This window comes from Buteo buteo, unplaced genomic scaffold (assembly GCF_964188355.1).
Source record: "Buteo buteo unplaced genomic scaffold, bButBut1.hap1.1 HAP1_SCAFFOLD_50, whole genome shotgun sequence".
In the NCBI taxonomy this organism is placed as follows: Eukaryota; Metazoa; Chordata; class Aves; order Accipitriformes; family Accipitridae; genus Buteo; species Buteo buteo.
Window position 1 is genome coordinate 548,791 of NW_027439216.1, and position 25,138 is coordinate 573,928.

A 25,138-nucleotide genomic window follows, 5' to 3' on the forward strand; every position below is an offset into this window, starting at 1 on the left:
ACAGCAGGAACGGGCCGAAAGTGGTGCACCTGCACCCAAAGGGAGCTGCGAAGAGCGGGTCCCCCAGCCGAGCTGACGCCCCGCAGCAGGGCTCTCCCCCGGCAGTTAGAAATGCCGGCACACCAGGGACGGCGCTCCACGGGCGTGTAACACAGGCAGGCTGGTGGGCGGGCAGGTGGGCTGCTTTGCACAGGAGCTGCTCGTACCCGTGCTGTTTCTCTTGTTCTCTCTGTTGCCATAGCCTTCGGTCCCTGTAAAATAGCCTCTGGAAGTGGGGTTGCTCCGACTACGCCGCTGCTTCCCGTGAAGCCAGTCAGGCCCCGCTCTTCTGTCCCATTGGAAGCTTCAGGGGATCCCTTCTGCCACTGGGGCTCTGCCTCAATGCACACCTCTCCGTATCTCTTCCAGCACCTGCGGTGAGAGAGAAGCTGCCCCAGCTGGTGGAGGCCATGCGCGCCTTGTGCAGTGACCCCAGTGCCCAGGTGAACTGGTTTGGGAAGAGAGGGTGCCACCAGGGGAGGCAGAGAAACCCTTTCCCTTGGGACAGAGCCAGAGGGCCTGGGGAAGTGCTGGCGCGTTGCCCAGGTGGTGGCTGATGGCTCCTCCCTGGGGAGAGCTGGCAGGGCAGAGCGGGGAGGTCTCTGGGCTCTGCGGGGCAAATGCCCGTCCAGCCTGGTGCTGAAGCCCAGCCCTGACGCCAGGAGCGAAAGCTTCTGCCGTGGCCTTGCCACCTCTCTGCGAGCCACAAAGGCGCAAACTCTTTGGGTTTTGAACAGGAGGGTCATAACCACACTCTCCCCTGGCAGGTGCGGAGGGCAGTTCTGGAGTTCAGCAGGGAGCTGCTCAGCTCCGGATCCCAGAGCTGCTGGCCATGGGATGTGGTGGGGCACATCTTCAGCGAGTTCAGCCGGACCTCGGGCACACTGGTAAGGGCAGAGCAGGACACCCAGGGCTGGTTGTTTTGACCAGTGCCTGGACCGTGCTGAGGGCTCCTGCCGGCGGCCTTGGCCTTGGAGAGCTCCATGCTGCAGAGCCATCGGCGCTGGCACTGCCGTCAGAGCCGCTTCCGAATGGCCGTTCCTCGTGGGTGTCTGTGCCGATGTTGGTGGAGATGTCAGTGGATGATGTGGGTTTACACCTCGGCATGCCACCCAGCACTGTGGTGCCGAGCTGTGCCCACGGGCGCCTTCGGCAAAGCCGCCTTGCAAAGGGAGCGTCTTGTAGGGGCAGGACATCTTCCGTCCTTAAATGCTGATGGACGGTGAGCAAAACACAGCCAGTGCGGACAGGTGGGCCTGGCTAGAGGAGCTTTCTGTGGTGTTCTCGTGCTCTGGCCCTCCAAAGCACACCCTGCCCACCCAGTAACAGTCTGGGGGCCCACATCCCTTCTGGCAAGGGGACGGGCCGTTTGGCAGTCCCTGTGGTGAGCGTTTCCCAGCATTCAGCTGGGTGCCCAGGAGGTGAAAGCTGGGGATGGCCGAGCCTCCCGCTGACTCGCCGAGGACATTCCCTCTGGCCGCACCTTCCCTCTAGCTGGGAGATCCATGTGCGTCACTCTGAGGCTCGGGGAGGCTCTGCTTTGGGAGCAGGGCAAAGGAAAGGGCTTCTGGGTGCTCCTCCACATCTGTCGGGCTGGGTGTGCTGCCTCCAGGGCTGGCACTGAGCACAGCCTTGCTGAAGGGCACGTTCCTCACCTCTGCTTTGGTGGCACGACAGCAGCATTTGGGCCCCAGGGGACCGAGTCGGCAAGCAGCGGCACTGTCTGCTCCCAGGCTTCCCAGTCCTTCCCAGGGTCTGGGACCCGGTCCTCGAGCTGGGTCCGTCTGGCCATCGGGAGGGGGGCAGGCACAGGAGCAAGAAGAGCACTGGTGAGGGGTGCCTGAGCCTCATCAGTTGGGAGCTGAAGGTAATTGGGGGTTTGCCAACTCTGTCTTACAGGTGGCAGGAGGCCTTTTTGCCTGGGAAAACCCAGAGGATGGAGCAATTCGAGCCCTGTGCCTGGACATCGTGGGCTCACTGGACGTCACTCTGAGAGGGATGACCAAAGTAAGTTGCCCTCTGTCCTGCTGCTGTGGCCGCTTCTTGCCTTCAGGACATTTTTCCGTGTGCTCCCCCATGCCCTGAACCTGTCCCCTCCTGCGCTGAAGCGCACCAGGCTCAGTGAAATGCAGACCGTCCTTTTCGTCTTCGCGCTGAGCGGAAATGCCAGTGTGGCGAATTGCCCGGTTCTTCTCTGCAGCTCCTGTGGCCGAGGCTGCTGCAGTACGTGGTGCCAGCCCAGTACAGCGGCATGCTGATCCCGCTCTCCCGCTGCCTCCGAGCCCTGGTTGAGAGACGGGAGAGAGCGGGGTGCGAGGAGGAGGAGCCGGATGCCATGGACTCCCAGGAGCAAGGTAGGAGCCCCAGCGAGTGCTGCTGCTGGGTTTGGCCAGGGGTCAGGCCAGCCCGCGTCTCCCTGCGCCCCACCAGCCCTGAGCAGGAGCCCAGGAAAAGCAAAGGGCAGAGACAGGCTCTGCTGCTGGGCACGAGGGGCTCTGCCCTGCGTGGCCCCTTGCCCGGCGCAGAGGCCTGGCTCTCCTGCTCGCAGCGCTCTCCTGGTGAGCCGGGGCTCGCTCCTGGCCGTGCTGGAGCTGCCTTCATCTCCTGCTGGGCAGCCCTGGGGAGCCCCCCAGCCAGCGCTATTGCAGCGCAGCTGCTCTCAGCCCTCAGCCCTGTGTGGGGCTATCGGAGGCGTGAGGCTCGTCGGCTCACCCAGCCTTTCTGCCTCCCCACAGCCCGGCTGCCGGCTCCCCAGGCCCTGCTGGCTCGACTGCTGGTGAGTAGCGGGGCCCTGGGGAAAGAGCTTTTCTGGCCAGGGGTGGTGGGAGATCCCGGGGTAGAGATGCTGTTGAGGCCAGCGCCGGGAGCCCCCAAGGAGGAGGCAGCATGCCCGAGCCCATCAGGGATCCCACTCCGTTCTCAGGGCTGGCAGCACCCTGGGTGAAGCCGTCGGCTGCCTGCTGCCAGCCAAGCGGCACCGAGCTCCCTCCCGAGCTCCCTCCTGGGAGAAGCTGTGGCTCTGGCGGCAGGAGCGACCCTTCTCTCCTGCCCTCCTCTAGGTGGTGGCGGCAGCTCCTTACCCGAGCCGCGAACGCGCAGTCGCTGCCTTGCAGCTGCTGCAGGCCCTCCACGGCAGGATCCACAGAGGCTTGGGGGCGGCGTGGGCGACCGAGATCCCCCTCCTGCTGCAGTACCTGGAAGGTAAAGTGCGGGTGGGGAGGGAGAGGCTGGAGGGGAGGGAGGGGGGCAGGAAAACGCAGCTGCCTGGCGCGACGGAGGGCAATTGTCCCCAGTTCCCCAGCACTTGCTCTGCTGCCTTTCCCCTTCCAGGGAGCCGGTGCTGAGGCTGGGGGCAGCTGTCCCCTGGCATCAGTTCGGCCCAGGGGATGGAGGGGGCCGTTGATGTCCCCTCGGAGGGCAGGTGTTGGCATCACCCAAGGATGGTGTCTGGGAGAGGGACGTGACTGGTGCTCCTGGAGGGGGTGCAGCCCTCGGCTTTGGAGGACCAAGTCCCCAGGCCAGGCGAGGTTTGCAGCAGCTGTCCTCGGCAGTAGCCTGGGAGAAGGGCTGGAAATGGGCAAAAGGCAATGGGTGGCTCGGGAGAAAATGTGTGTTGGGACTGGGTGGTTGGAGTTGTTGTGGGAGCTGCAGTCGCTCAGTGGGAATCTGCTGCGGCCAGTGCGTCCTTCCCCAGATTGAGTCAATGCCTCTGACGACCGCCCCTGGGATCCCTCCTGTGTCTTTGGCCTCGCAAGGGCTTTCGCGTAGGCCCTCTCTAGCCTGATGGCCTGGGACTTTTGGGAGGTCGGACTGCAGAGGAGAGCGCCAGACTCGTCTTTGGTGTGAGCTTAAATAGCTGCGAGAGCTTTTGCTTCCTCTTGCTTCCTAGGCAGAACTGAGAGCTCCCTGGCCTCTGCAGAGTGGGAGCGCCGTGTGCTTAAGGTATAGCATCCTTGCGGGGGGTGTCACAAATCGAGGGGGGAGAAGAGGCAGCAAAGTTGTGGGAGGAAGCTCGGGGCTGCTTGTGTAGGCACCAGGAGGTGGGGGCACCTCCTGAGCACCCTGCGCCTCCCCCGGCAGTAGGTGCCTGCCCACTCAAGAGGAGCTGCTGCCTGCACACGTGCCACGGCTGATGGCTAATGCCCTCTAACGCTGTGGCACGCGCCTTAGCGCTGCCTCCTCCTCTAAGTCCGGCCTGCCGGGGGGTCTCACATGAGGCGTTAGGAGAAGAGGGAAGCTGGTGAAAAGAGGCTTGGGTGGGGTGAGGGAGGAGACTGCCGTTCCCGGCAGCTCTCCCCCGCAGCATCCCGGGACACGTGAGCGTGGAAAGGGCCCTGGCCAAGGTCTGGGGAACACTCGCTTCCTTTCCCGTTCACACCAGTTTCTGCGAGCGTCGCTGGAGCCCGTGGAGGACAAGGCCTGGACCGTAGGCCTGAGCCAGGAGCTGAGCCAGCGGCTGGGCAGCTCTGCTGCCGGCTCCTGGGAGGAGGTGTGTGTCCTGCCCGGCACTGGGGCTGGAGCTGGCGCTGGTGCTCTGCCCACGCAGGCAGATTTCACTGCTTTCCTTTCCCTCGTCCCCAAAAGGCGTTTCCCCTGGGCTGCCCCAGCGGCTGGCCACAGCCTGGCATCGTGGCCGGCTCTGCCTGCTCCCGGAGGTGGTGGGGTCCATCTGGGGCCAGCCCTCTCCTGACGGGTCGGGCCATGACTGCATCTCGGGCTCGGCTTCTTCTCTTTCAGCTTTTCCTGTACAAGGCTCTTGGGACGGTGCTGGCAGCTTGTCAGGACCTCAGACACGTCCAAGGGCAGGTGCTGAGGTTCCTCCAGGAGACAAACCCTGTGGAGCTGTCTGAGGCCAAGGTGAGGTGATGCTCCTGTCCTGAGCAGCCCCTGGATTTTCCTGGGGGAGAGGGAGGGCTGCTCCTGGCCCAGCTCCAGACCTCCTTCCTTTCCCCGTTGCTGCTGTTTCCGGCTTGCTGCAACGTCATGCCCGGCCACGGTCGCTGGCCACGGCTGAATGCCTGGACTGGAACCGACTCCCCGTTTCTCCGTGGTTGCAGGGAATGATTTCTGTTGTGTCCCACGCTGCCGAGAGCCACTTCCACCTGGTCTTGGGCACGGTGACTATGTTCTCTGCCGCTTTCACCAGAGACTGGTCCCGCCAGGCTTCCACGGGCTGGGAGGTAAAGGAACGAGGGGCTTGCTGGTTGGCTTTCCTTTTTTGGCCTTCTTTCCACTTCTACGCCTGCAGCAGCCACCCTGTGGCAGCTGCCTTGAGATTAACCTTCTTGGAAGAGCTACCCGAGACCTGTGTTTCAGAGGGGACATCCTGGCCTTGGGGCCCCTGAGGGGTCTCTGGAGAGGATGGGGTTTGGCACCTGGTGGATCAGAGCCACCCAGCTGGGGCAGCTGCAGCAGTTGCTTGCTTGCTTGCTTGCTCGCAGCCACATTGCCCTGACTTAACTTCAGCAGGAGCTGGTGACAAGGGGGTGGGCACAGTGTGACACTCTGCCCCTTCCTCAAAGCTGAGGGCTGGGAGCAGGAGCCTGGTGAGGTCTCGTTGGCTCTGCTCCCCACCTGGGGGCTGTGGGGAAGCCTTTCTGGGCAGGGCAGGGCCCTGCAGAGAGAGCAGTGCAGCCTGGCCTGGGGAGGTGAGCAGACCGGGCTCATCTGCGCCACTGACCCGCACAGGCTGCACGGCTCTGAGCAGGACCGTGACAGGCTATGTCGGGTACCTGTCCGCAGAAAGGTTCCAGACAGCTCCCCGGCCTCTCGAGTCAGTGGTATAACAGCCAGCAGCGTGTGTGATGCTGGCTGCACCTCCTCCCTCTCCGAGAGAGAGAACTCAAGCTGCGGGGTGGGAACAACTCCCAGCCCCAGCACTCGCAGCTCGGGGAGCTGCTGGGAGGTGCTGGGGGAAACAAAGAGCTGGCGAGGGTGCGGGGCAGGGCCTGCCGCAGGAGCCCGCCGCAGGAGTCCCGGGGCTGATGTCTCAGGGCATCTCTGTCGACACAGGTACAGCGGCGGCAGAAGATGGAGCGAACCCGGACCATTCGTGCTGCTCTCATGCGCACCTACAGCGGCATTGCGCTGCATGCCCCCAAGGAGCAGCTGCTCACCTGTGTGGATAAAGAAATCATGGGCAACATCCTGAGGCTCTCCAGAGATAAAGAGAGGGTAGGAGCACAGGGCGCGTAGGGTGGGGATGCCCGGGTGCCCCAGCTCCGGCCCCTCGGGGCTGGGGTGTACCGAGATGGGCGGTCTCTTCCTAAAGACCTCCCAAGGAGGGGTTTGTCCTCAGTGTCCAGATGCAAGCCCTCTGTGGCTTCTCCCTGCCCGTGCTCCTCTTCCACCTCTCAGCCCTTCAAAGAGTTCAAGGGGTGCTTTGCTCTCTTTGGCCTCAGGACTTGCAGCTCAAGCTCGCCCTGGTGCAGAGCATCACCGAGGTCAGTTGTGCCATCCAGGCTGTGGGCGACTGCGGCAGCTTTGAGCTCTCCTTAAAGCAGGAGGCGATGCGGACCCTGCTGGTGAGTGTCCGTAGCTGGAGCCGTCACACGGGGGAGTTTTGGGCTGTGCCGTCAGCCTGGTTTCCCCAGAGGCATGATGGCCTCTCGGCTTCACGCGAGCTCCTGGAGCTGTGTCCGCAGCTGGTGGGGCCCTCGGGTGCTGGTACTGGGTGGCTGTGGCTGAGGAGCAGGGTCCCTCCTGCAGTGCCTTTGTGCCTTTGGGGTTCCGTGGGGGAGATGGGGCAGCGTCTGCCCAAGCCTGGCAGCAGAGCCTGTCCCCGGGGCGGCGGGAGGGCTGTCCCGTGTCCCTGCCCGCTGCCAACTCTGCACTTGTCTCTGGGACTTGCAGGACTGGATAAAGAGGGAGCCCTGGGACTCCCTGGTGTATGGAGTGTTTCAGGCCCTGGAGGAGTTGAGGTGAGGTCTGTTCCCCAGGCTCTGGGCACTCCCAGTGTGCCCCAGCCCAGCTTGAGCATGGGGCCAGGAGCTGCTGGGGCTGTGGAGTGGGAGGGTGTTCCCCATTCCAGGTGTCTCCCAGAAGAAGGGAGCCCCAGGGGTTCCTTAACCTGGGGGGGGTGGGGGGGTTGCCTGCTGCCTGGGAGGAGGTAGGAATTGCTGGAGCTGAAGGCAGCGCTCGCTGGCATGGGCTGGGGGGGTTGGATTCGGGGCCCTCGATTAGGAGGGACTCAGTTGTGGTTTAAACCACCCTGGAGAGGGCTAGTAAATCCCCTTTCTGTTTTGTCTCCCTTCTTCCTCTGGCCAGCAAGCTGAGGCCGCCTCTGAGCAGGAAGGAAAATGGCAACCTGCTGGCAGTGTGCTGCCAGAGTGTTTTGTCCCATCCTTCCGAGGAGCAGATGAAAAAGGGAAGGAAGAGTGTGAGGGCAGCTGTGAACATGGAGGTACCCACCGGCCAGTGCCTGCCCACCTCTGGGTCAGGATCCCACCTCAGCACGCCCTGGCAGCCCCCATGATGCATAGCCTCAGCTCTCCTTTGCTGCTTTTAGCTTCTGCACAGGAGAGGCATGGAAGATCTGGGCCACCTCATAGAAACCCTTCTGGAGGCTGAGGCGACCTCTGCCTGCTTTTGCAAAGTGTTCCACGTGAGTAGCCACGGGGCAACAGGGAAAGCGTTGCCAGGGCAGAGAATCGAGACCTTAGTGGGTGATAGGAGGTGGATACCTTTCCTCCAGACAAATGGGGCTTTGGCTCCTTGCTCTGGGGCTGTGCATCTGGCCGGGGCTGGGGGTCAGGAGTGCCTGGCCACTGCAGCCTCAGGACAGGCAGCGAAGTGGGCCCTGGTGGAGGGAAAGCCAAGAGCCAGCCCTGAGCTGGGCGAGAGCAGCCCTGGGGGGAAGGCCGGAGCAGGGAGACGCCAGCAGGGAAGCAAGACCTGACACAGGGCAGAGGCGGCTGCATAGCGCGAGGCGGTGAAGGCTGCAGGGCCGGTGCTTGGTGGGGCGGGGGATGCGCCAGGAAGGGGCCAGAGAAGAAGGGAGAGGGAGAGGGATCTCGGGGAGAGAAAGATTCCTGTTGCGAGAGAGATGCCCCCTGCCCCAGGTCCTGAAGGGCTGGCTCACCTCAGCCAAAGAATGGGAGCGGGAGAGAGCCCTGCGGGTTTGCACCCACGTGCTGGGCGCTTGCAAGGAGCGATGTGAGCTCACGGTGAGTAGGGACCCTCCGCGTGCCCTGGTGCCCCATTCCCACCATTCGTGGCCCTGGAAAGGAGCCCTGCCCAGCTGGGTGCTGGCTTTTGGGGCCCCTGGGATTATGGGGCAGCCCTTCTGCCTGGTCGCTGCCCAGGGAGCAGGCTGGGCAGTAGAGGCGAGCGGGCGCTGGGACTGCCTGCAACCTTTTTCCTGCTGCTGTCCCCTGCAGAGAGGATGTCCCTACAAGCAGTTCGGCTCCCTGGTGGGACTGCTGGGGTCTCTGACCAGCGACTGCCTGGACACGTGCCACCAGAGGGCATGGGTCTGCCTTGGCTACCTTCTCCAAATGCAAGGTGAGGAGAGCAGGCGCTTCCCAGCCTTGCTCAGCCCGATCCTCCCTCCCTCCCTTCCTGGCCTGGCGCCACCGGGGTCCCGTGGAGGGAAGGGGGAGGCAACGTGCTGGGCTGGTTTTGTGCCCCCACCCTGTTAGCCCTCTGCCCCCCTGCCCATCTCAGGAAGGATCCCTGAGAGAGTGTTGCCGAGTCCCACCTCCCCGGGGCGTGCGTGAGGTTGGGTGGTCAGGGCCATCCCTCACTGCTGTCTGAGAGCAGGACGTCGTCACCAATGCTGGGGACTGTCCCCCTCCACGTCTGTCCCTCTCCACGGTCCAGGCAGGAGAGACAGAGGGTGGTCAGACAACTCGCTCGGATGAGGTCCCCGACGTTTCAGAGGGTGCCTTCCCCCTCGCTCCCTGCCTTCAGCCTGGAGAGACAGGCAGCTACCCAGGCAGTCTCCAAAGTCATCCCTGGCAGGGAAGAAATCTCCTGGGGAGCACAAGAGAGGAAGCCAATTTGCTGCCCAGAGCAAACTGGGCAGGGAGGAGGGATCTGAGCTGCAGGCCCAGAGCGTGCTGCAAAGGGTTGTGTTTGCACCCTTTCCTCTTCAGGCAGCAGGGTCTGCCTGTGCTGAGGAAGTCACAGGGAGGTTTCCTGCCTCCCAGAGACGATGGCGGCCTGTGTGGGAATAGGGGACGCAGCTGCTAGGAGCAGAGGCTGCTGAAACCCTGAAGCCCCAGCAAAAGGTTTAAGGAGGAAGAGGGCTCTTTCCAGCCCGGGGTTTGTCAGCCATTTATCAGGCTCAGGAAATCCCGCTGCCCCAAGTTCAGGAGGGCCCTGGCTTTCCCTGTGGCCTTCCCTGCCACCACGGGGGTTCTCCTTTATTGGTATCTGGGGCCAGAGGTTGGCTTTCTGTAGACGTGACTCCTCTTCTCTCCTGCTGTTTGTTCCAGCCAAGAGCATGAAGGTGCCGCAGGCAGATGAGATCCGGTGCCTTTGTGAGGAGCTGAACAGCCCGGACACCGAGACTTTTGCGGAGACCTGTACCCAAATAACAAAGGTAACTGGCCCCGAAACAGTGGGGTGGGGGCCCAGCTCCTGGGCTCCTGCACGTCTCCCTGCTCCCCTCCAGAGTCTCTGTCTCCAGAGCGGGCTGTCCAGGACAGCTGTTGTTAGCAAGTAGCAGGAGGCTCTGAGGCAAGACCGTCCTTTAAGGCACGCTGGAGCAGACACCGTGATGTGTGCGTTTGCACACACGTGTGCGTGCGTGAGTGCTCTTGTCAGAATACCAATTTGGTATATAAGCAAACAACAAGGGGGTAGACACTTCCAAATCGGTTAGCTGCACCAGATGTAAACAGCACTGTAGGCACAGCAGGAGGGCCAAGAGACTGGCCCCTCCGTGACTGCTGAACTAACAGTCCCGTCAAGTTGCCTTTCCTTTCCGAATCGCTGGGGCAGAGCTGTGATGCGGGCTCTCCTGTTCCTGACTTCTCTCCAGGCTGTTTGCAGGTGCATCCCTGCAGCACAGGCTGTGGACTTTCTGACTGCCATCCTGGACAGCTTGCTGCATGTCATGCCCCCACGTGCAAGAGCAGTGAGAAAGTGGGTGTTCATCTTCCTGGTGGAATGCAGAGAGGAGATAGTCCAGGAGGTAAAGGAGAGCTTTTTTTCCATTAGACTTCGTCTTTTCTCCTGTTGGCTGTTGCACTGCACCCTGTGCAGTTGGCATGGGCTCAAGAAATGCCGCCTGTGTGCCGAGCCAAGGGGCTACTGATGGTCTGAGTCATGCATTAGCACCCGCTGCTGGCGCCTGCTCCGGCTGGTGACAAGGCTATGGGCACTTCTTGTCCAAAGGCTGCCATTGGTCCGGGTCCTTCCCATGAGTGAGGCACTGGGAGGCACCAGCCTTGCCATTCCTCCCCTTCCTCTGGGGTCACTGTCAGTCCTCCCTGCCCTGGGACCCACCTCACCCTTCTCTTTCTTCACTGGTCCCCAATTCCATCTACTCTGAGCTTTGCTGGGCACGCTAGGTTTTCCACAGGTTGCATAGTTGTTCATTGCTCTCACTGCTTTCCCCGACTGTGGTGTTACCCAGCCTGTGAGGTGCCCTTCCTTTAGCCACTAGTTGCTGCCCATCTGTAGCCTGGGAGCCTCTGGCCTCGTGCTGTGCCTGCCCTTTCAAGGCTCCTGTTCTCCTCCGCTCACGCTCTGCTGCGCTCCGCTTGGGCTCTAGGGCCACCAGTGGCTCAAGCAGTGCAGACTAACTCAGTCTCAGGAGGGTAGAGGCAAGGAAAAGCGTCCCTGGAGAACGGGGTTCCTCTGGAAGGAGACACGTGCGCTTGCAGAGGCCCTGCAAGGCATCTGCGGGGTCTCAAAGAGCGTGTTTGGTCGTGGTCTTGCATCGCTACGGACACATGGGGAGAGTTAGCCAAGCGCTGAGCGTGAAATGGGTCCGTGTCCTCTGTGTGCACACAGGGCACGCAGCCGCTCATGGGGTTGGGCCTGGGCACATGCAGCGACCGAGGCTGTGCATGTGAGCGTGTGCATGCGTGTGCGTGTGTGCATGCAGGTGCACGATTGCCAAGAGCACACTGGGCTCCAGATGTGAGCCAGGGTCAGGCAGGGTGGAAGGCGTGAGGTTTCGAGCTGGATCTGGACTCTGTGTCGAGGCAGCAGGCATCGCTCATGTGCCGAATGACTCTGCCTGGGCCCCACAGGAGGGGGTAAAGGAGCCCTTCTTTCTCCTCTTCTTCCATTCAGGTGCCAAAAATCCTGAACACCCTTTACAGCTACATGCAGCAGAGCACCCACAGGCCCTTCCTGCTCCGTGCAGTGTTTCTCCTCACCCGCTTTCACCAGGAGCCTGTAATCAGCAGTCTCCTCCAGAAGAGTCTGCTCATGGACAGGTACGGGCACTACCCACCTCCCCACTGTAGTCAAACAGGGACCCTGCAGCTTCCTTGCCCTGGGGGGGTCCGGTTGAGAAGCAGGTCTTTTTTTTCTGCCCAAGCAGTCTGGAGTGTTGCAAGACTGCGTGCTTGTGTCTCTGCTGTGAGTGGGGCATTGTAAGCCCCACTGCAGGTGAGGAGGTTTGAGGGCACCGCAGGACCGCAAGGATAGGGGCTCAGGGGTGAACGTCTCTTCCCTTGCAGTGACACGGTGGAGCTGTGGAGGAGCCTGGGGAGAAGCATCCTTGGGATTCAGATCCTGAGGTGCTTAGTGGAGAAATTAAACAGAGCAGGAAACGACCGCCTGGGGACGGACTCCTCCCCTTGTGAGCAGCACAGCTGTCAGACTGCTCTGGAGACTCTGACGGTACGTTCAACGGCAGACACCTTTCTGCAGCTCGGCATCTGCTTGCTAACTCACGCTTGGGCGCAAGGGAGTCAGGTGCCCTTTGCGGGTGCCCGTGGAGATTCGCAGGGCGCTGTGCTGGGCCGGCCTCAAGGAGTGTGGGGAGCCAGGGCAGTTTGGTACTCCTGAGCCACAAGGCTGTCGCAGAAGTGACAAGTGCGGACAGTGACCCCCCACCCTGGGCAGGCGGGGGAACCAGGCTGGTGGGAAAAGGCCTTCCCTGAACAGGTGGTTCTTGGTCATGTTTCTCTGCAGATCACCCGTGCCATCTCCGAGGTGGTGTTTGCCCTGAGGAGCACGGAGGAGCTCAGGCGACTGCTTCCCCACCTCCTTCCCAGCCTGCTCAGGTGGGCCAGTGAAATGCTGGGTGGGGAGAGGCAGCTTTTGCTCATGACCAGCTGGAAACAACTGCATGTGGAGAAGCCGTGCAGGTAAAGAGCCGAAGGGGCAGATGGAGGGGCTGGCTTCAGTTCCCCGTGCCAAGGCATGTGCCTTTGTGGGGCTGAGGGAGGGCTTCGCCTGCCCCACTTCCTAGATGTGGAAAGCGGTCGTCGCGGTTGGTTTTACTTCTGTTCCTTCGTGGAGCAACTCCAGCTCCCAGGCAGGAAGGTCTTACGCAGCTCATACTGCGGATGGCCGTCCTCTTGCCTCCTGCATACCCTTGTGTGCACAATAGCATTGCACTCCCTCAACGGACCCCCGCTGGAGCAGTGACTCTTGCGGGCACTGGTGTCATTCTTGGCCAAAGGCTGGTGGGAAGAGGTATGAGGTGTTGGCCTTGGTTGACACCTAGCGTGGAGTCAGTCTAGAGGCGTGGGTTTTCTTCTGCTTCGGTGGGTCTGGGGCATGAAGAAAATGCCAGTGTCGTTAGCTGCAGTCTGGAAGGCTGTGAAGCATCATTCCAGGGGTATTTAGCTCTGCTGCAGATCAGTCTTCCCCGAACCTGCTGCGATTTGAGAGTTCTTGGGGTTTCTGGCGGTGGTGCTCTTTGGACTTGTTTTGTTTGATTGGGTTTGTTTATTTTGCACTTTGTTTCTTTTGCCAGGATTTTCCTTTCAGCTATAAAGTTGGTGCTGGGCAAATGCATGGCGCAGAAATGGACGCAGCTGCTCGAGATTTGGGGAGTGTGGGCTCGCCTGGAAGTCCCCGTGGCTCACCCTGAGGGGGTGCGTCTCCTGACCAGGTAAGAGCCCCAGGGATGCATCTGGCCAACTCCTGCAGGGCTGTGCCCAGGGAAATGGCCGCTGGGACCCTCCCGGCGTGCCCGGGAAGCCGTCGGGAGCTGAAGAATAGTGTCTGCATCAGCGCAAGTGAATTTTGGAGGCCCGGCCTGTGGCCTTCCTGGGTAACTGTGTCCCTCGCTTGTGACCCCTGCGCAGTGTCCTGCTCAACGCTGGAGTCGTCTCCCCCTGTCTGGTGAAGAACCTCTTGCCGTGGCTGAATTCCTGCTCAGTTCAGCTGCGGATGACAGCTACAGCTTTCTTTGCTGAGGTAAGGCAGGAGATGGGGAAGGAAGGGGTCAGAGGACTTTTACCGAGATACTGCTGCTTGGGATGTCTTTTTTTGTGGGAAGATCCCTGGCGAACGGGTCCCTGGAGCGGGGTGGCCAGGGGAGCACCTGGCCGGGACCAGGTCCCCACGGCGCTGCCTGTGGTGTTGTTCCAGATCTCTCGGGACCGCAGGACGACAGGGACCTCCGAGCGAGGCAGGCACTAGAGCAATCCCTCTGCAATACCTGGCCCCAGCCAGCACCACGGAGTTAATTAAAGCTCATCAAAAGACACCGAAAGGGGAGTGTTCTTTCCCTAATAGCACCCTGGCAGCTGGTGAGACAACGTGTGGGTGACACCGAGGCTGGGGGCTGCCAGCTGTGGGGCCCCTCTCAGATCTTCCCGGGCTGGGGACAATGGAGTCATGCCAGGACAGAGCCCAGAGCAGGGGTCTCCCCGTGGGGTCCTGGGGCCTTGGCGTGCCCTCCCACTGCCCATGGGGATCCCCTCGCCACCCCTCCCACCGCGGCACGACCACCTCCAGCACCAGCCCGCGTTGGTGCAGGGAACAGCCCGCGAGAGCCCCGACCGTATCGCCACAGCAGGCTTCGCCCTCCCGGTGTCCCATCACGCTGGGACCCCCCACAGCACTGCCCAGTGACACACTGGGGGGAGTAGGGGGCACTGGGGGGAACCGAGGGGGTCACAGGAGGTTACAGGTGTGTGGGCAGGGGGTGGAAGGGGGGCACTGGGGGACGAGTGGGGAATGGCGGGGGGACCTTAAAGGGTCAGCAGCGGCACAGGGGCCGAGCAGAGGGACGGAGAGTAGCATCTGGCTGGCCCATCGGACCCCTGCCCGTTAACCCAGGCCCCACTGGTGCTGTTCCTCACCCCCAGCGAGCCTCCGCACATCTGCAGGGGGCAGGGGCAGCTCCACACAGGGAGGCCACCAGCAGAGACGTGGTTTTGTCCCTTGGGCTGCTGTGCACGCTGGCCCGGCTGCGAGCCCACGTGAGCCTCAGCCCCCTGTCCCGCGGGTCCCACCACACGCGCGTGACCCAAACGGAACGCTCTGCAAAGTTCGCTCAAAGGAAGCACGTGCTTCCGCCTTGCCCAGTCCTTCCTAAAGGTGTTCCTTGGTAAAGGTGAGGATGTAAGCGGGAACGGAGCCCCTTTCTGGGTTGAACAGCAGGCTGAGGGGGGCTCCTGCTGTGGCGGGGGCACCGGCAAGGGCCAAGCTGGCCAGTCTTCCTTCGTCCCGGTCTTCAGAGGTGGCAACCTCCTGCGTGCTCTGGGCTGGCACAGCCTTGCCCGTGAGCCAGAGGAAGCTTCCCTCTCCCCGAGTCCAGAGTCCTGCCCCATACACGGCACCCTGGGGCAAAGGGCAGAGGAACCAAGAGGTTCCCCTCCTTCGCAGGGTCCCCAGCGTCAGCTGTAGCATCGCGCCTATCCTTTGTAGTGCCCAGAGCCTCCTGTTTCGGGCCGAAATCCTCGGTTTTCGGGTCCAAACCCGCCCTTGATGACCCCCAGCCTTTCCTCAGGGCCCACAGCTCCATGCTGAGGCTCTCAGCCCTAAAGGTGGAGTTCGTTGCCTGGCAACCTCCACCCAGCAGTCCCTGGGGAGTCAGTGGGCCCAGGACAGCCAATCGCATTTGAGGAGGCGGGGGCAAGGCATGTGATCGATAGGTAACCCACCAGTCAAGCTTCGAGGCCTGCAGGAGAGGTGGCAAGAGGGGAAAAAGCCGGGCTCCCTGCCGGGTGTGTGTGGGGGGGGGGGTGTTGGTTGGAGGCGGGGCATGCCCGCTCCACCAATCACAGCTGGCAAGAGCAAAGCAGAGATGACTGATGAGCCGCCTGACCCATCACTGGATGGGAGGAGCGATCTCATGCAGCCAATCGGAGGAAACATCGCCTCAGGGAAGGGCGGGCCCCAAAGCAGGGCACAGTGGCAGCCGAGGGGAGCGATCCTCCGAGGCAGCACCGCCTGAAGGGAGGAGACTGGCAGCCCTCCCCAGCTGTGCTGACCCATGGGAGAAGAAGGTGGGGCCTTCTCCTGGGGCCAGGAGTTTCCTCTAGGCACCTGCAGTGCCGAGGGCTCCGGCAGTCCTGGGAGCTGAGTGTGCCAGGCGCAGGGCAAGCGGCTGAGCTGGGCGTTCTCCAGCGGCAGGCATTTGGACGAGGGGGGCTCGGCGGGAACCCGTCTTGCCCTCCCGCTTCTTCTTGTGCTTCTTGAAGTGGAAGCACTTGTGCAAGGCTCCAGGAGGAGTTCATTTGGTGCCCGCCCTTGCTAATTGCAGGTGGGTGGTCTGCAGCGGGCAGGGAATGGGACAGGACTGCTCGCAGGAATGCCGTGGGAGGGGAGGTCCGTCGCTCAGGGAGACAAGGATGAAGGGTGGGCATTGAGGGTTGTGGTGCTTCTCTTCCCAGGTCACCATTACGCGTGAGGAAGCTCTGCTTCCCTGGCAGTGGCCGAACATCTGCCTGCCCTCGGGAAGCCAAAGGCAGAAATCAAGCAAGCAGTCGGGATGGAGTTGCAGGAATAGTCGCCACCTGTCGACCCCAGCTGTCGCCCCAGTTCATTCTCTGTGTGGAGAGGCAGTTCAGGGTGCCAGGAAAAGGTAATTTAAGGGATCTCCACTGCTTATCGGTTCTGCTGACTCTCATGACTTTACTGGCATTGTGGCATTTGGTGCTAATGCCAAAGCTCTTGGGGAAATCTGTGTCAGGGTATTGGCATCTCTTAGGGTTGTGATCCTGTGGTAGGGGGGAAAGCTAAAAAAATGAGACACAACTGTAAGTAAAGAAGCAACATTGAGGGGGGGGGGGGAAATACATTTTCCCAAAACACTTTTGAGGTTTAGGGATTTGGTTTGAGAACTCTTGTTTTGGTGACACACTTGCTAATAAGTCCAAAAAGAGATTTATCTTTGCTTTCATTGAGATTTTGACTTGAGTGCAGTTAGTGATCTGCTGAAACCTTAAATCACTCCTGTCATCTGACCAATTCTCTGTTTTGTCTCTACTACTGAGCTGATTTTCTTTTCTCAAATGTGGCATAAAATTTGCATGTACTTCCTGGAAATTGAAAGATTTAACAGTGCTTTGTGGAGTGCTATTCAGTCGATGGGCGCATGGCACACAAGAATTTAGGGGTAAAAGTTCTTTTAGAGGTTCTGAGGGTTATGGTCCTGCTGAAAGATTAGTGAGAAATTCAGCTACACAGTTGTCAGGACTCATAAAACTTGCCAAGACTGCAAATATGTGATGTCTGGGCTTTGGTGTTGACTAAGCACAGTGCAAACACAGGTGGATACAAAAGCTGGAAACAAGAGCTTAGGTATAAAAGAACCAAACCAAACCAAAACCCAAGATGATGGAAGAGAGAAAAATGTCCTGCCAAAAATACTCCTTTAATTATTCACCGACAGAAAAGACAACTTCCAGAAGAGATTGTCTTCCTGGATGCAACTGTGAGAAGAAACCTAATTACTGAACCAAAATAGTACACATCTTGTAGGATGATAATAATGCATTAAGTATAAAATAAATAAAAAGGCAGAAGAAGCCATGCTGCATTTCCTTCAGATTGTGGATTGCCTCTCTTCCAAAGATACTAGATGTTTATCTGCCCAGTACTAACAGCACTTAAATATTATTTGCTGTTTGTAAATGAAGTATTTGAATTGGAAGTAAAGGCTTAAGATTATGAAGCTTTTCACTGCCAACAAAATGTCTAGGTGCTGAAGGAGCTGGCTGCTTGCTGGTCCCAGGGTGCAGGTAAAGCTACTTTCTGATTATCAGAGATGAATCAGAATCTCGGACATTGCCTGACTCTTCATCATCTCGGTATCGTGCTGAATATCAGTAGCAGGCAGGGAAGGGGGTTCTTGTGTCCCTGTCTGAGATGCCAAATTGTGATTTCTGCTCTCTGTCCCAGGTACGTGCCTGTGCAGGCAGCTAGATGGGAGCTTTCCCTCTGCAGAGCACGGCTCTCTGCGGTTTGCAGAGAATAATGTTTTCTACAGCCTTGTTTTCAGCTTTAGGCAGGTCTGGCTTCATTTTTCGGGGGAGGCAAGAAGGCTTGCCTTCTGGGAGTGTGTTTCACCACTGTCCCATTTTTGCTGAGGTCCATGAGTGTCCCTAGTTGTGAGTAAAGGAGCCCTGGTGGGACTGTGGGCTGGAGATGTGCTGCTTTTTGCCCCTTCTGCCCCTCCTCTGAAGATCTGATAGCAGAAGTGTCTTTGAGACAGGTTTTTTGACCTGCTTCAATGCAGTAATGGATTACTGAGAAGCAGCAGTACCAGGGAGTATGAATGCAATTTTCTCTTGCATGATTTGGCTGAAGATCAGAAATGTGCTTCACTGAATAGGAACATTGTTGATTAAAATGGCATGACTGTTGATGCCATATTACAGCGGTATCTTGCAGTGTTGGAAGCTCAAATCTATCTTTTCGTGTTAACTTAAAGCTTAAACTCTGAGAAGACTGTAGGAATTTAAAAATCACCCTCTGCAACCTATGCAGACCTTGAGGTATGAGCCAGACTGAGAGGAGTGAAGAAAATGTGTTCATGCTTTTTTATCCAGCTGAAAGAGCTCTGTATAGCTTTAAATGCTGTTGCATCTCATTTTTAGTTGAATATAAGCTGATGGTAGTAGATTAGGTGTCAGATATCTTGTGAGGGCAACTACCTGGCAATGACATATTATTAACAGTAGTTTAAATGATTGCACTTGTTTCAGAACAAAAAGTGGAGTTCTGTCTATTTTTAATCTGAGTTTCTGAACTATCTGATTGGAACTTAGTACTGGGGAGGCCTTCAATACAATTTTTTTTATGATGATCACTAGAGTGTGATGGTTGTCGGTTATTTTTAGGTGGTGTGGTCAAATCAGAGGTGTTTGAAAGCTTACCCCTCATCTAATTGGGGTGGGTTTTGTTTGTTTTCGGTGCTTATTTCTTTTGGAAAAGCTGAAGATTAAAATCTCTCTGTATATACCCATGCACCCCTTCTCCATGGTGTTTACATAAATGTTTAGGCTGTTTTCCAGGCTGTTTCCTTCGTGCAAGACTGGTTGGAATCCCCTTAAAACACCCTTTTACCCAGCACCTGCGAGGGAGGACCACAGTGTTTGGGGACCTCGGTGGTCCCAGTGCCTGAGGATGGTGTGTGCACACACACACACATTTATCTGGGGTGTTCCTGCAGCTCCCTGGGACTGGGCTGTAGCCAGGGCCAGGGTTTGTGAAACCCCTTGTCTGAAGATTTCTTGGGACCACAGCACCCACAAGGGCAGGAGCAGAGGGACAGGGAAGAGAAGCATTTAGCAATATTTAGCAGGGGCTCTCACCAAACCAGGCTGATCCACTCTCCAGCTTCTCCCTTAACTTGGGGGGAATCTGCTACCACAGATGTTTCTGGCGTTTGCCGCATCGGGAGGATTGTCAGTGGGCTGCACTGGGAGCAGGTTATGGGAAATAAGAGCCTGTAATGGTCAGACTACAATGCTGGGAGATTTTTACAGTAATGCCCGTGCTGCAAGAATCCAAAGGTCAGAGAGGAAAATTGCAATACCAACTTCAATTAGTGACTAAGAAAGGGAATGACTTTCATGATGTGTCAGACTGTGCCTCTAAGCCCTATGAGAAGCTGCCACCCTTCTCCGATGACAGGTAGCGTCGTGGCAGTGGCTACTGCTGGGCCAGGAGCAGCAGGCAGATGCTGCGCAATAAAATGAGAGCAGAGAGCAGGCAGGCTTGGTCTGTGAAGGATCTGCTATCCCATAATTCATTCCCTGCCCTTATTCACCGGAGGCTGAATGTGAGGATCTTTGTTCACTGGGGTTTTTTTGTTTTGGTTTTGTGGTTTGTGGTTTTTTTTTTTTTTTCTCTTTCTTTTGGTTTGGTTTGTGGTTTGTGTTTTTTTTTTAGGGGAGTTTAGGAGAACTGACTATGGGCAGCAGAGAAGATCTGGTGATTCAAAGGATCTTTTTTCAGTTGTTCATGCTAGAAAGTTCTTGGGGTTTTTTGTTTTGTTTTTTTGTTTGCTTCTTCCTGCTGCCACTGAACACCTCTGGGATCCATTACATTTTACGGGGATTGTTGCTTTGGAAGATGGCAGGAGGTCCTGTGGGCCTTTCTGCCAGCCAGCCCTGCAGGAGCAGGGAAGCTCTGCTGGGAGGAGGCCAAGGAAGGGTGTCAACAGCTGCTGTAGAAATCCAGACGAGCAGTTCAGGTACATAGGAGGGATCAGGGGTACAGTCCAAAGGAGCCACGCAGGGATGTGCTTGAATGATGACTGTTCCCTCCCACCCCAGTGCTATGAAGGACATTTGTGCCCAGGTCTTGTACCAAGGGACTGTCATACCCTCGTGTACGGGGACCCCTCGTACACGCACCCTGGCACGATTAACTTTGCACAATCTTGGCCCCCTTCCCTGTCTTCAGGGGAACCCGAACTAGTAAAACGTTTTTGGCTTGTTTTTCTTCCTTGCATGGTGAGGATGGACCATGGCAGCATGATGTCCTTACAGTGTCACTTGGTGGGGAGACTTGGACTTGTCCTCTACAGGCTGGACACTAACTGTCCAAATGACTTCCTAGAGCTGGCTGCAACAAAGAAATGCAGTGTCATGCTAAGGAGGAAATGACAGCTGGATAGCTCCCTCCCAGAAGCTATAGCAAAAGAAGAGAATGAGAAAAATGAGGGATAATTGTTCCTGACAATGGTGTCTTTTAAAATCAAAATAGAGATTTTTTTTTTCCTTCAAAATAGAGATTTTTTTTCCCTTCAAAATAGAGATTTTTTTCCCTTCAAAATAGAGATTTTTTTCCCTTCAAAATAGAGATTTTTTTCCCTTCAAAATAGAGATTTTTTTCCCTTCAAAATAGAGATTTTTTTCCCTTCAAAATAGAGATAATTTTTTTTTCCCTTCAAAATAGAGATAATTTTTTTTTCCCTTCAAAATAGAGATAATTTTTTTTCCCTTCAAAATAGAGATAATTTTTTTTCCCTTCAAAATAGAGATTTTTTTTCCTTCAAAATAGAGATTTTTTCTCCTTCAAAATAGAGATTTTTTTTTCCTTCAAAATAGAGATTTTTTCTCCTTCAAAATAGAGATTTTTTTTTCCTTCAAAATAGAGATTTTTTTTTCCCTTCAAAATAGAGATTTTTTTTTCCCTTCAAAATAGAGATTTTTTTTTCCCTTCAAAATAGAGATTTTTTTTTCCCTTCAAAATAGAGATTTTTTTTTCCCTTCAAAATAGAGATTTTTTTTTCCCTTCAAAATAGAGATTTTTTTTTCCCTTCAAAATAGAGATTTTTTTTTCCCTTCAAAATAGAGATTTTTTTTTTTCCCTTCAAAATAGAGATTTTTTTTTTTCCCTTCAAAATAGAGATTTTTTTTTTTTCCTTCAAAATAGAGATTTTTTTTTTTTCCTTCAAAATAGAGATTTTTTTTTTTTCCTTCAAAATAGAGATTTTTTTTTTTTCCTTCAAAATAGAGATTTTTTTTTTTTCCTTCAAAATTTCTCAGGAAGTTTTTGGTGATGTTGGACTCTCCAGTGCAGAATGATCTGAACACCGCTGCAGTGTCCTGATGACAGGACTTTTCCAAGCACTCAGCTTTAGAAATAGTCTATGGAAAGATGTCCATGTCCTGGGCATGAGATTTAAAAAAAAAAACAAAACAACCAACCAAATTAAGAAAATAAAATTTGAGCGGAAAGTCCTCCTTTCTCCCCAGTGCAATAATTCTTCATGGCACTTGGAATCATGCTCAAAAATGTTGAATCTCTTCCCCTTAAGTTTGAAAGATGGAAGAAAGATTTGAAAATAAACATGGAAGAACACCTGGTCTGCAGGAAAGTTTTTGTGGGGACAAAAGTTATCAAAAGCAGCTTGGTGATGTGATTTTTTTTTTTATTTATTTTTTTTTTTTCCTATTGCCATTTAGGTCAGAGGGACTAATTTGTATGTTTTTCTTAAGAATGCTTTCATGTGTAAAATTTAGATCTCATAAATCAAGACTCAAACAGGACAATAGTAAGGATGGAAATGTTTTCTTTACTGGCATACTGGGGACAGACTTTATAGTAGAGAGTGTTGCAATAGGACAAGGGGTAATGGTTTTACACTAAAAAAGGGTAGATTCAGACTAGATACAAGGAAGAAATTTTTTACAGTGAGAGTAGTGAAACACTGGCACAGGTTGCCCAGAGAGGTGGTAGATGCCCCATCCCTGGAAACTTCAAGGTCAGGTTGGACAGGGCTCTGAGCAACCTGACCTAGATGAAGATGCCTGTGCTCATTGCGGGGGGGGGCGGGTTGGACTAGATGACATTTGAAGGCCCCTTCTAAGCCAAACTATTCTATGATTCTACGCTAACAAGTTTGGAACAATGTCATCCAGTTCTGGGCTCAGCAGAGAGGAGTGAAACATCACTGGAGTCAGGGTGCCACTTGTTTCTATTAAACATTTTGTTAGAATCTTTCTTTTCTTACTGTAGTTTTGTACAGGCATTCATCTGCCTTTTCCAGTGTTTAATATTCACATGCTGGAAGAGTAATTTAAATGGGTAATAGATACAGAGTGTAACCATTAAATCTAGTTCATAACAATGCAAACTGTTGGATGGCAACAATTGCAAATATATGCCTGGCTTTGCAGGATGCCAACTCGTTGGCTTGGGACACAGAGCTCACCTTAAGTGACAATAAACATTTTATATTTAGATGTTCATTGCTGAGCCAGATGAACACAAAGAGCTGCAGCGTTTCATTTTTTTTTTTTCTTTTTGTTTTATGTAGGGGCCTTATGCGGACTGGCGGCAGTCCCGGAGAGAGATCCAGCCTCGCTCGAGTGGAGTACACCTGCAGCTTTTAATCAGAAACGACAGCTATAAAGCAGCACTATGTGCAATACCTCTGAGACCTGTACCCTTGCTGGTGCTCACACTTGCATGGAGGAGGAGGTGAGCAGGATGCCTAGCAATAAGAGAATGATAGCATTTGAAATTTCTGGAAGAAAAAGAGTTATTTCTGTCTGTTTTCTTCATTCCTGTCTTTTCTGCTCCTTCTAATAAGCAGTGTGGCTATGTTGTCGGAAGGATAAGCTGAGAAGTGGGTTAAATGAGAAGGTTTTCCTCTGGGGGGAAAAATCTGGAAGTGGCTTGGACCCATATTTTGTAGCTAAATGGATTGTAGCTGTAAAAACGTGCCGTAGCTAGACGATGAGTAAGGCTGTGTCACAAACTGGAAAAGTTGTGGCTGACTGAGGAAATCTGGAGGGGTTTTTGTGCTTGTGGAGTGTCTGTTTTTTAAGAGCTTCTGGAGAGCTGGATAGCTTCAAGAGTAATGTCAAGTCGTTTTGGGGTCCAAAAAAATGCTGAATTGCTGCAGGAGGAGTGTATGGGGTTTGCTGAATCTGAAATAGCTTGTGAGCACCACTGGAGGCACAGTGTTGTGGGGACACCCCCAGAGGTGCAGTGCCCTGGGCAGTGGGGTAAGGGTGTACTTGTGTGGCTGTCACCTTAGCCTGTTTGTAATTCTGTGCTTGTGTGGGAGCTGCCTGTGTCTAGGTGAACAGTACCTCAGTCACACCTTCCTTCTCATACTGTTTTAATGCTACCGTATTTTAATTTGTCTCCCATTATTAATTAATGGATTGACTCCCCTTCAAAGCAGGTTACTGCTTTTTTCCAAGTGCTGAACTGAAAATGGTGACCAAGTCCTGCATACAATGATACTTTCTGCTAGAAAGTCATTGGAATGATTCAGGCACCCACTTTGGTGCTCATCCATTAGGGGAGGACTTCACGTGTGCTGTACTTTGGGAAATAAGTGTGCATTTATTTCTCCATTTAACTGGATTTTTGTGTGAGTGAGATTTGTTAATATTGTTGTATCACTGATTTTGCTGGCTTGCCGTGGAAATCTTCCCCAAAAGAGTTAACAGCTATTTCTAAACAAGATCCTCCAGACCAGATACATCCTGAACAGCTGAGTTGACCTGGGAAGTGGTTGTAGCCTCAGGTGGAGTTGCCATTACAATCACAATAACTGAGCTATCATATAATCAAATTCTCCAGCTCCCTGAATTGCTGATCTCACTTCTAAGCTTTCTGTAAGTGGAACTTCTGAGTCCTTGATGTAAGAAAAGCCTCGGCAGCTTTTAGTTATCTTTTTGGCATTTTCCATCAAAATTTCTGACTAAACTTCACAGCTTCCAGCTGCCTACTTGGCAGTAGGTTTAGGGAGCTGAGCCAGCACTAATGCCAACCCCATGGGGGTCTGCGCTTGCCCTCAGGCTGTGATGGCTGGTGTGATGCTGGTGGTGCATCTGGTGCAGAAAAGGAGCCTTCCCACAGACACAGGAATAAGGCACGAGTCAGCTGGCACGCTCAGCTCATGCTGCTGTAAATAAGCTGAAGTTTTTTGAAGGCTGGCCTCAAAGTGACAGCCTTTCCATTGTCACAGGAACTTGAAAGTCAATAGTAAAGATTGTAAAGTAACAAAAGTCCATGATAAAGATTTCATCTTTGAAGACCGCAAACAGCAACCCGCGTGAGGAGTACCTGCTCTAGCCTGAAGTTATTGAAGAGAAAAGAGAAAATGTGTTAGTTAGCATTCAGAGGGTAACAATTTTCTGATTTATATTGATTGCATGAGCTAAAACCAAGAAGTACTGAATGCTTATCTGGGAAGTACAGCAGAAAATTGAACTTAAAGGGGATTTGGAGAATGTCTGTTGGAAGAAAAAAATTCTCTTTTATCTATGCAATTTCCTGAAAATAAAAGCACCCACACTCCATATTCCTTAATCTTTTATTCCTCTTTTCATTTCTACTAGTTGTGAAAACTAGAAGACAAACTAATTTGTTATCCTTGTTTAGCCAAAATGATTTCCTAGAGGAAAGAAATATTAAGAAATGTCTAATGTGCAAAACCAGCAGGATTTCTTGCAAACTAGGACAGGGTTTATCAGGCATAGCATACACATGGCCATTTCACCCTCCCAGGGTTTAACAGAGGGCTGAGATTTACCTGAACTCAAAGTTGAATCAGGAGAAATGGATTTGCCCCAAACCAGGAAACAAGGTTTGTAGTTGTCTCAATAGATACAGTGTGATATAGCCCAGGGGAGGTGGAAAACACTGCAATGGTTTCTGCTGATGTTATATGGAAGGAAAAAGAAAAGCAAGCTGAGAGAAAACCTATCAGATAAGGGAAATATCCAGTCATGATCCTACTGTTTGCAGTAGGGTAAACTGCAGCTACTCAGAACAAACATAAAAGTCAGAAACCTATGGAAGAGATGAGATCATCCAAAGGTTAGGTACAAAACCAAAGCAGCTTCAGTGTATTGACATAAGCAGTCCTCATATTGAATGTTAAAACATTTCTCTTCTATCAGCTCAGTGCTAAACAGAAGCTGTAAAATGAAATGATAAAGTGAATCAGATAGAGCAATGTATGTTTGGCTGCTTATTGCTGACAACTGGCCCTGGCAAAAGCTGAAATGGTTTTGTGGGTATCAGCAGGCTGCTGCATTCCTACAGTATTTGCAGTTAATGAGATTATTGGGTTGTTGTGTGATGTATAAAAAAAGCTAATATTCTGTCTACAATGCCAAGATGTCTGGGCAAGTCAGAGACATGGAAAGATAAGAGTGAAGTTATGGGACTCATATATTGGGATGTATATTTCAGATATTTTATCCATTTTCTCTACTGCTTGCAGAGAATAGAGATGATTTATTATGAGGTC

At 54.5% G+C, this 25,138-nt stretch overlaps 1 protein-coding gene across 1 annotated transcript in view; it reads left to right on the forward strand.

Annotated features, from left to right (window-relative positions):
- LOC142027659 (maestro heat-like repeat-containing protein family member 2B) overlaps window positions 1–23,126 on the forward strand; it is a 43,491-nt gene extending 20,365 nt beyond the window's left edge. The window contains exons 13-37 of the mRNA XM_075021952.1: window positions 409–482; window positions 807–926; window positions 1,939–2,046; window positions 2,240–2,920; window positions 3,099–3,240; window positions 3,929–3,981; window positions 4,421–4,528; window positions 4,777–4,896; window positions 5,097–5,219; window positions 6,052–6,213; window positions 6,441–6,563; window positions 6,892–6,959; window positions 7,306–7,441; window positions 7,547–7,642; window positions 8,100–8,204; window positions 8,418–8,541; window positions 9,477–9,583; window positions 10,025–10,177; window positions 11,287–11,432; window positions 11,679–11,841; window positions 12,136–12,311; window positions 12,926–13,063; window positions 13,260–13,371; window positions 15,798–15,988; window positions 22,181–23,126. Of these exons, the coding sequence (XP_074878053.1) occupies window positions 409–482; window positions 807–926; window positions 1,939–2,046; window positions 2,240–2,920; window positions 3,099–3,240; window positions 3,929–3,981; window positions 4,421–4,528; window positions 4,777–4,896; window positions 5,097–5,219; window positions 6,052–6,213; window positions 6,441–6,563; window positions 6,892–6,959; window positions 7,306–7,441; window positions 7,547–7,642; window positions 8,100–8,204; window positions 8,418–8,541; window positions 9,477–9,583; window positions 10,025–10,177; window positions 11,287–11,432; window positions 11,679–11,841; window positions 12,136–12,311; window positions 12,926–13,063; window positions 13,260–13,371; window positions 15,798–15,988; window positions 22,181–22,256 (3,605 nt within the window). The 3' untranslated portion in view covers window positions 22,257–23,126. The remainder of the gene's footprint in view (window positions 1–408; window positions 483–806; window positions 927–1,938; window positions 2,047–2,239; window positions 2,921–3,098; window positions 3,241–3,928; window positions 3,982–4,420; window positions 4,529–4,776; window positions 4,897–5,096; window positions 5,220–6,051; window positions 6,214–6,440; window positions 6,564–6,891; window positions 6,960–7,305; window positions 7,442–7,546; window positions 7,643–8,099; window positions 8,205–8,417; window positions 8,542–9,476; window positions 9,584–10,024; window positions 10,178–11,286; window positions 11,433–11,678; window positions 11,842–12,135; window positions 12,312–12,925; window positions 13,064–13,259; window positions 13,372–15,797; window positions 15,989–22,180) is intronic.
- Window positions 23,127–25,138: the final 2,012 nt, after the last annotated feature.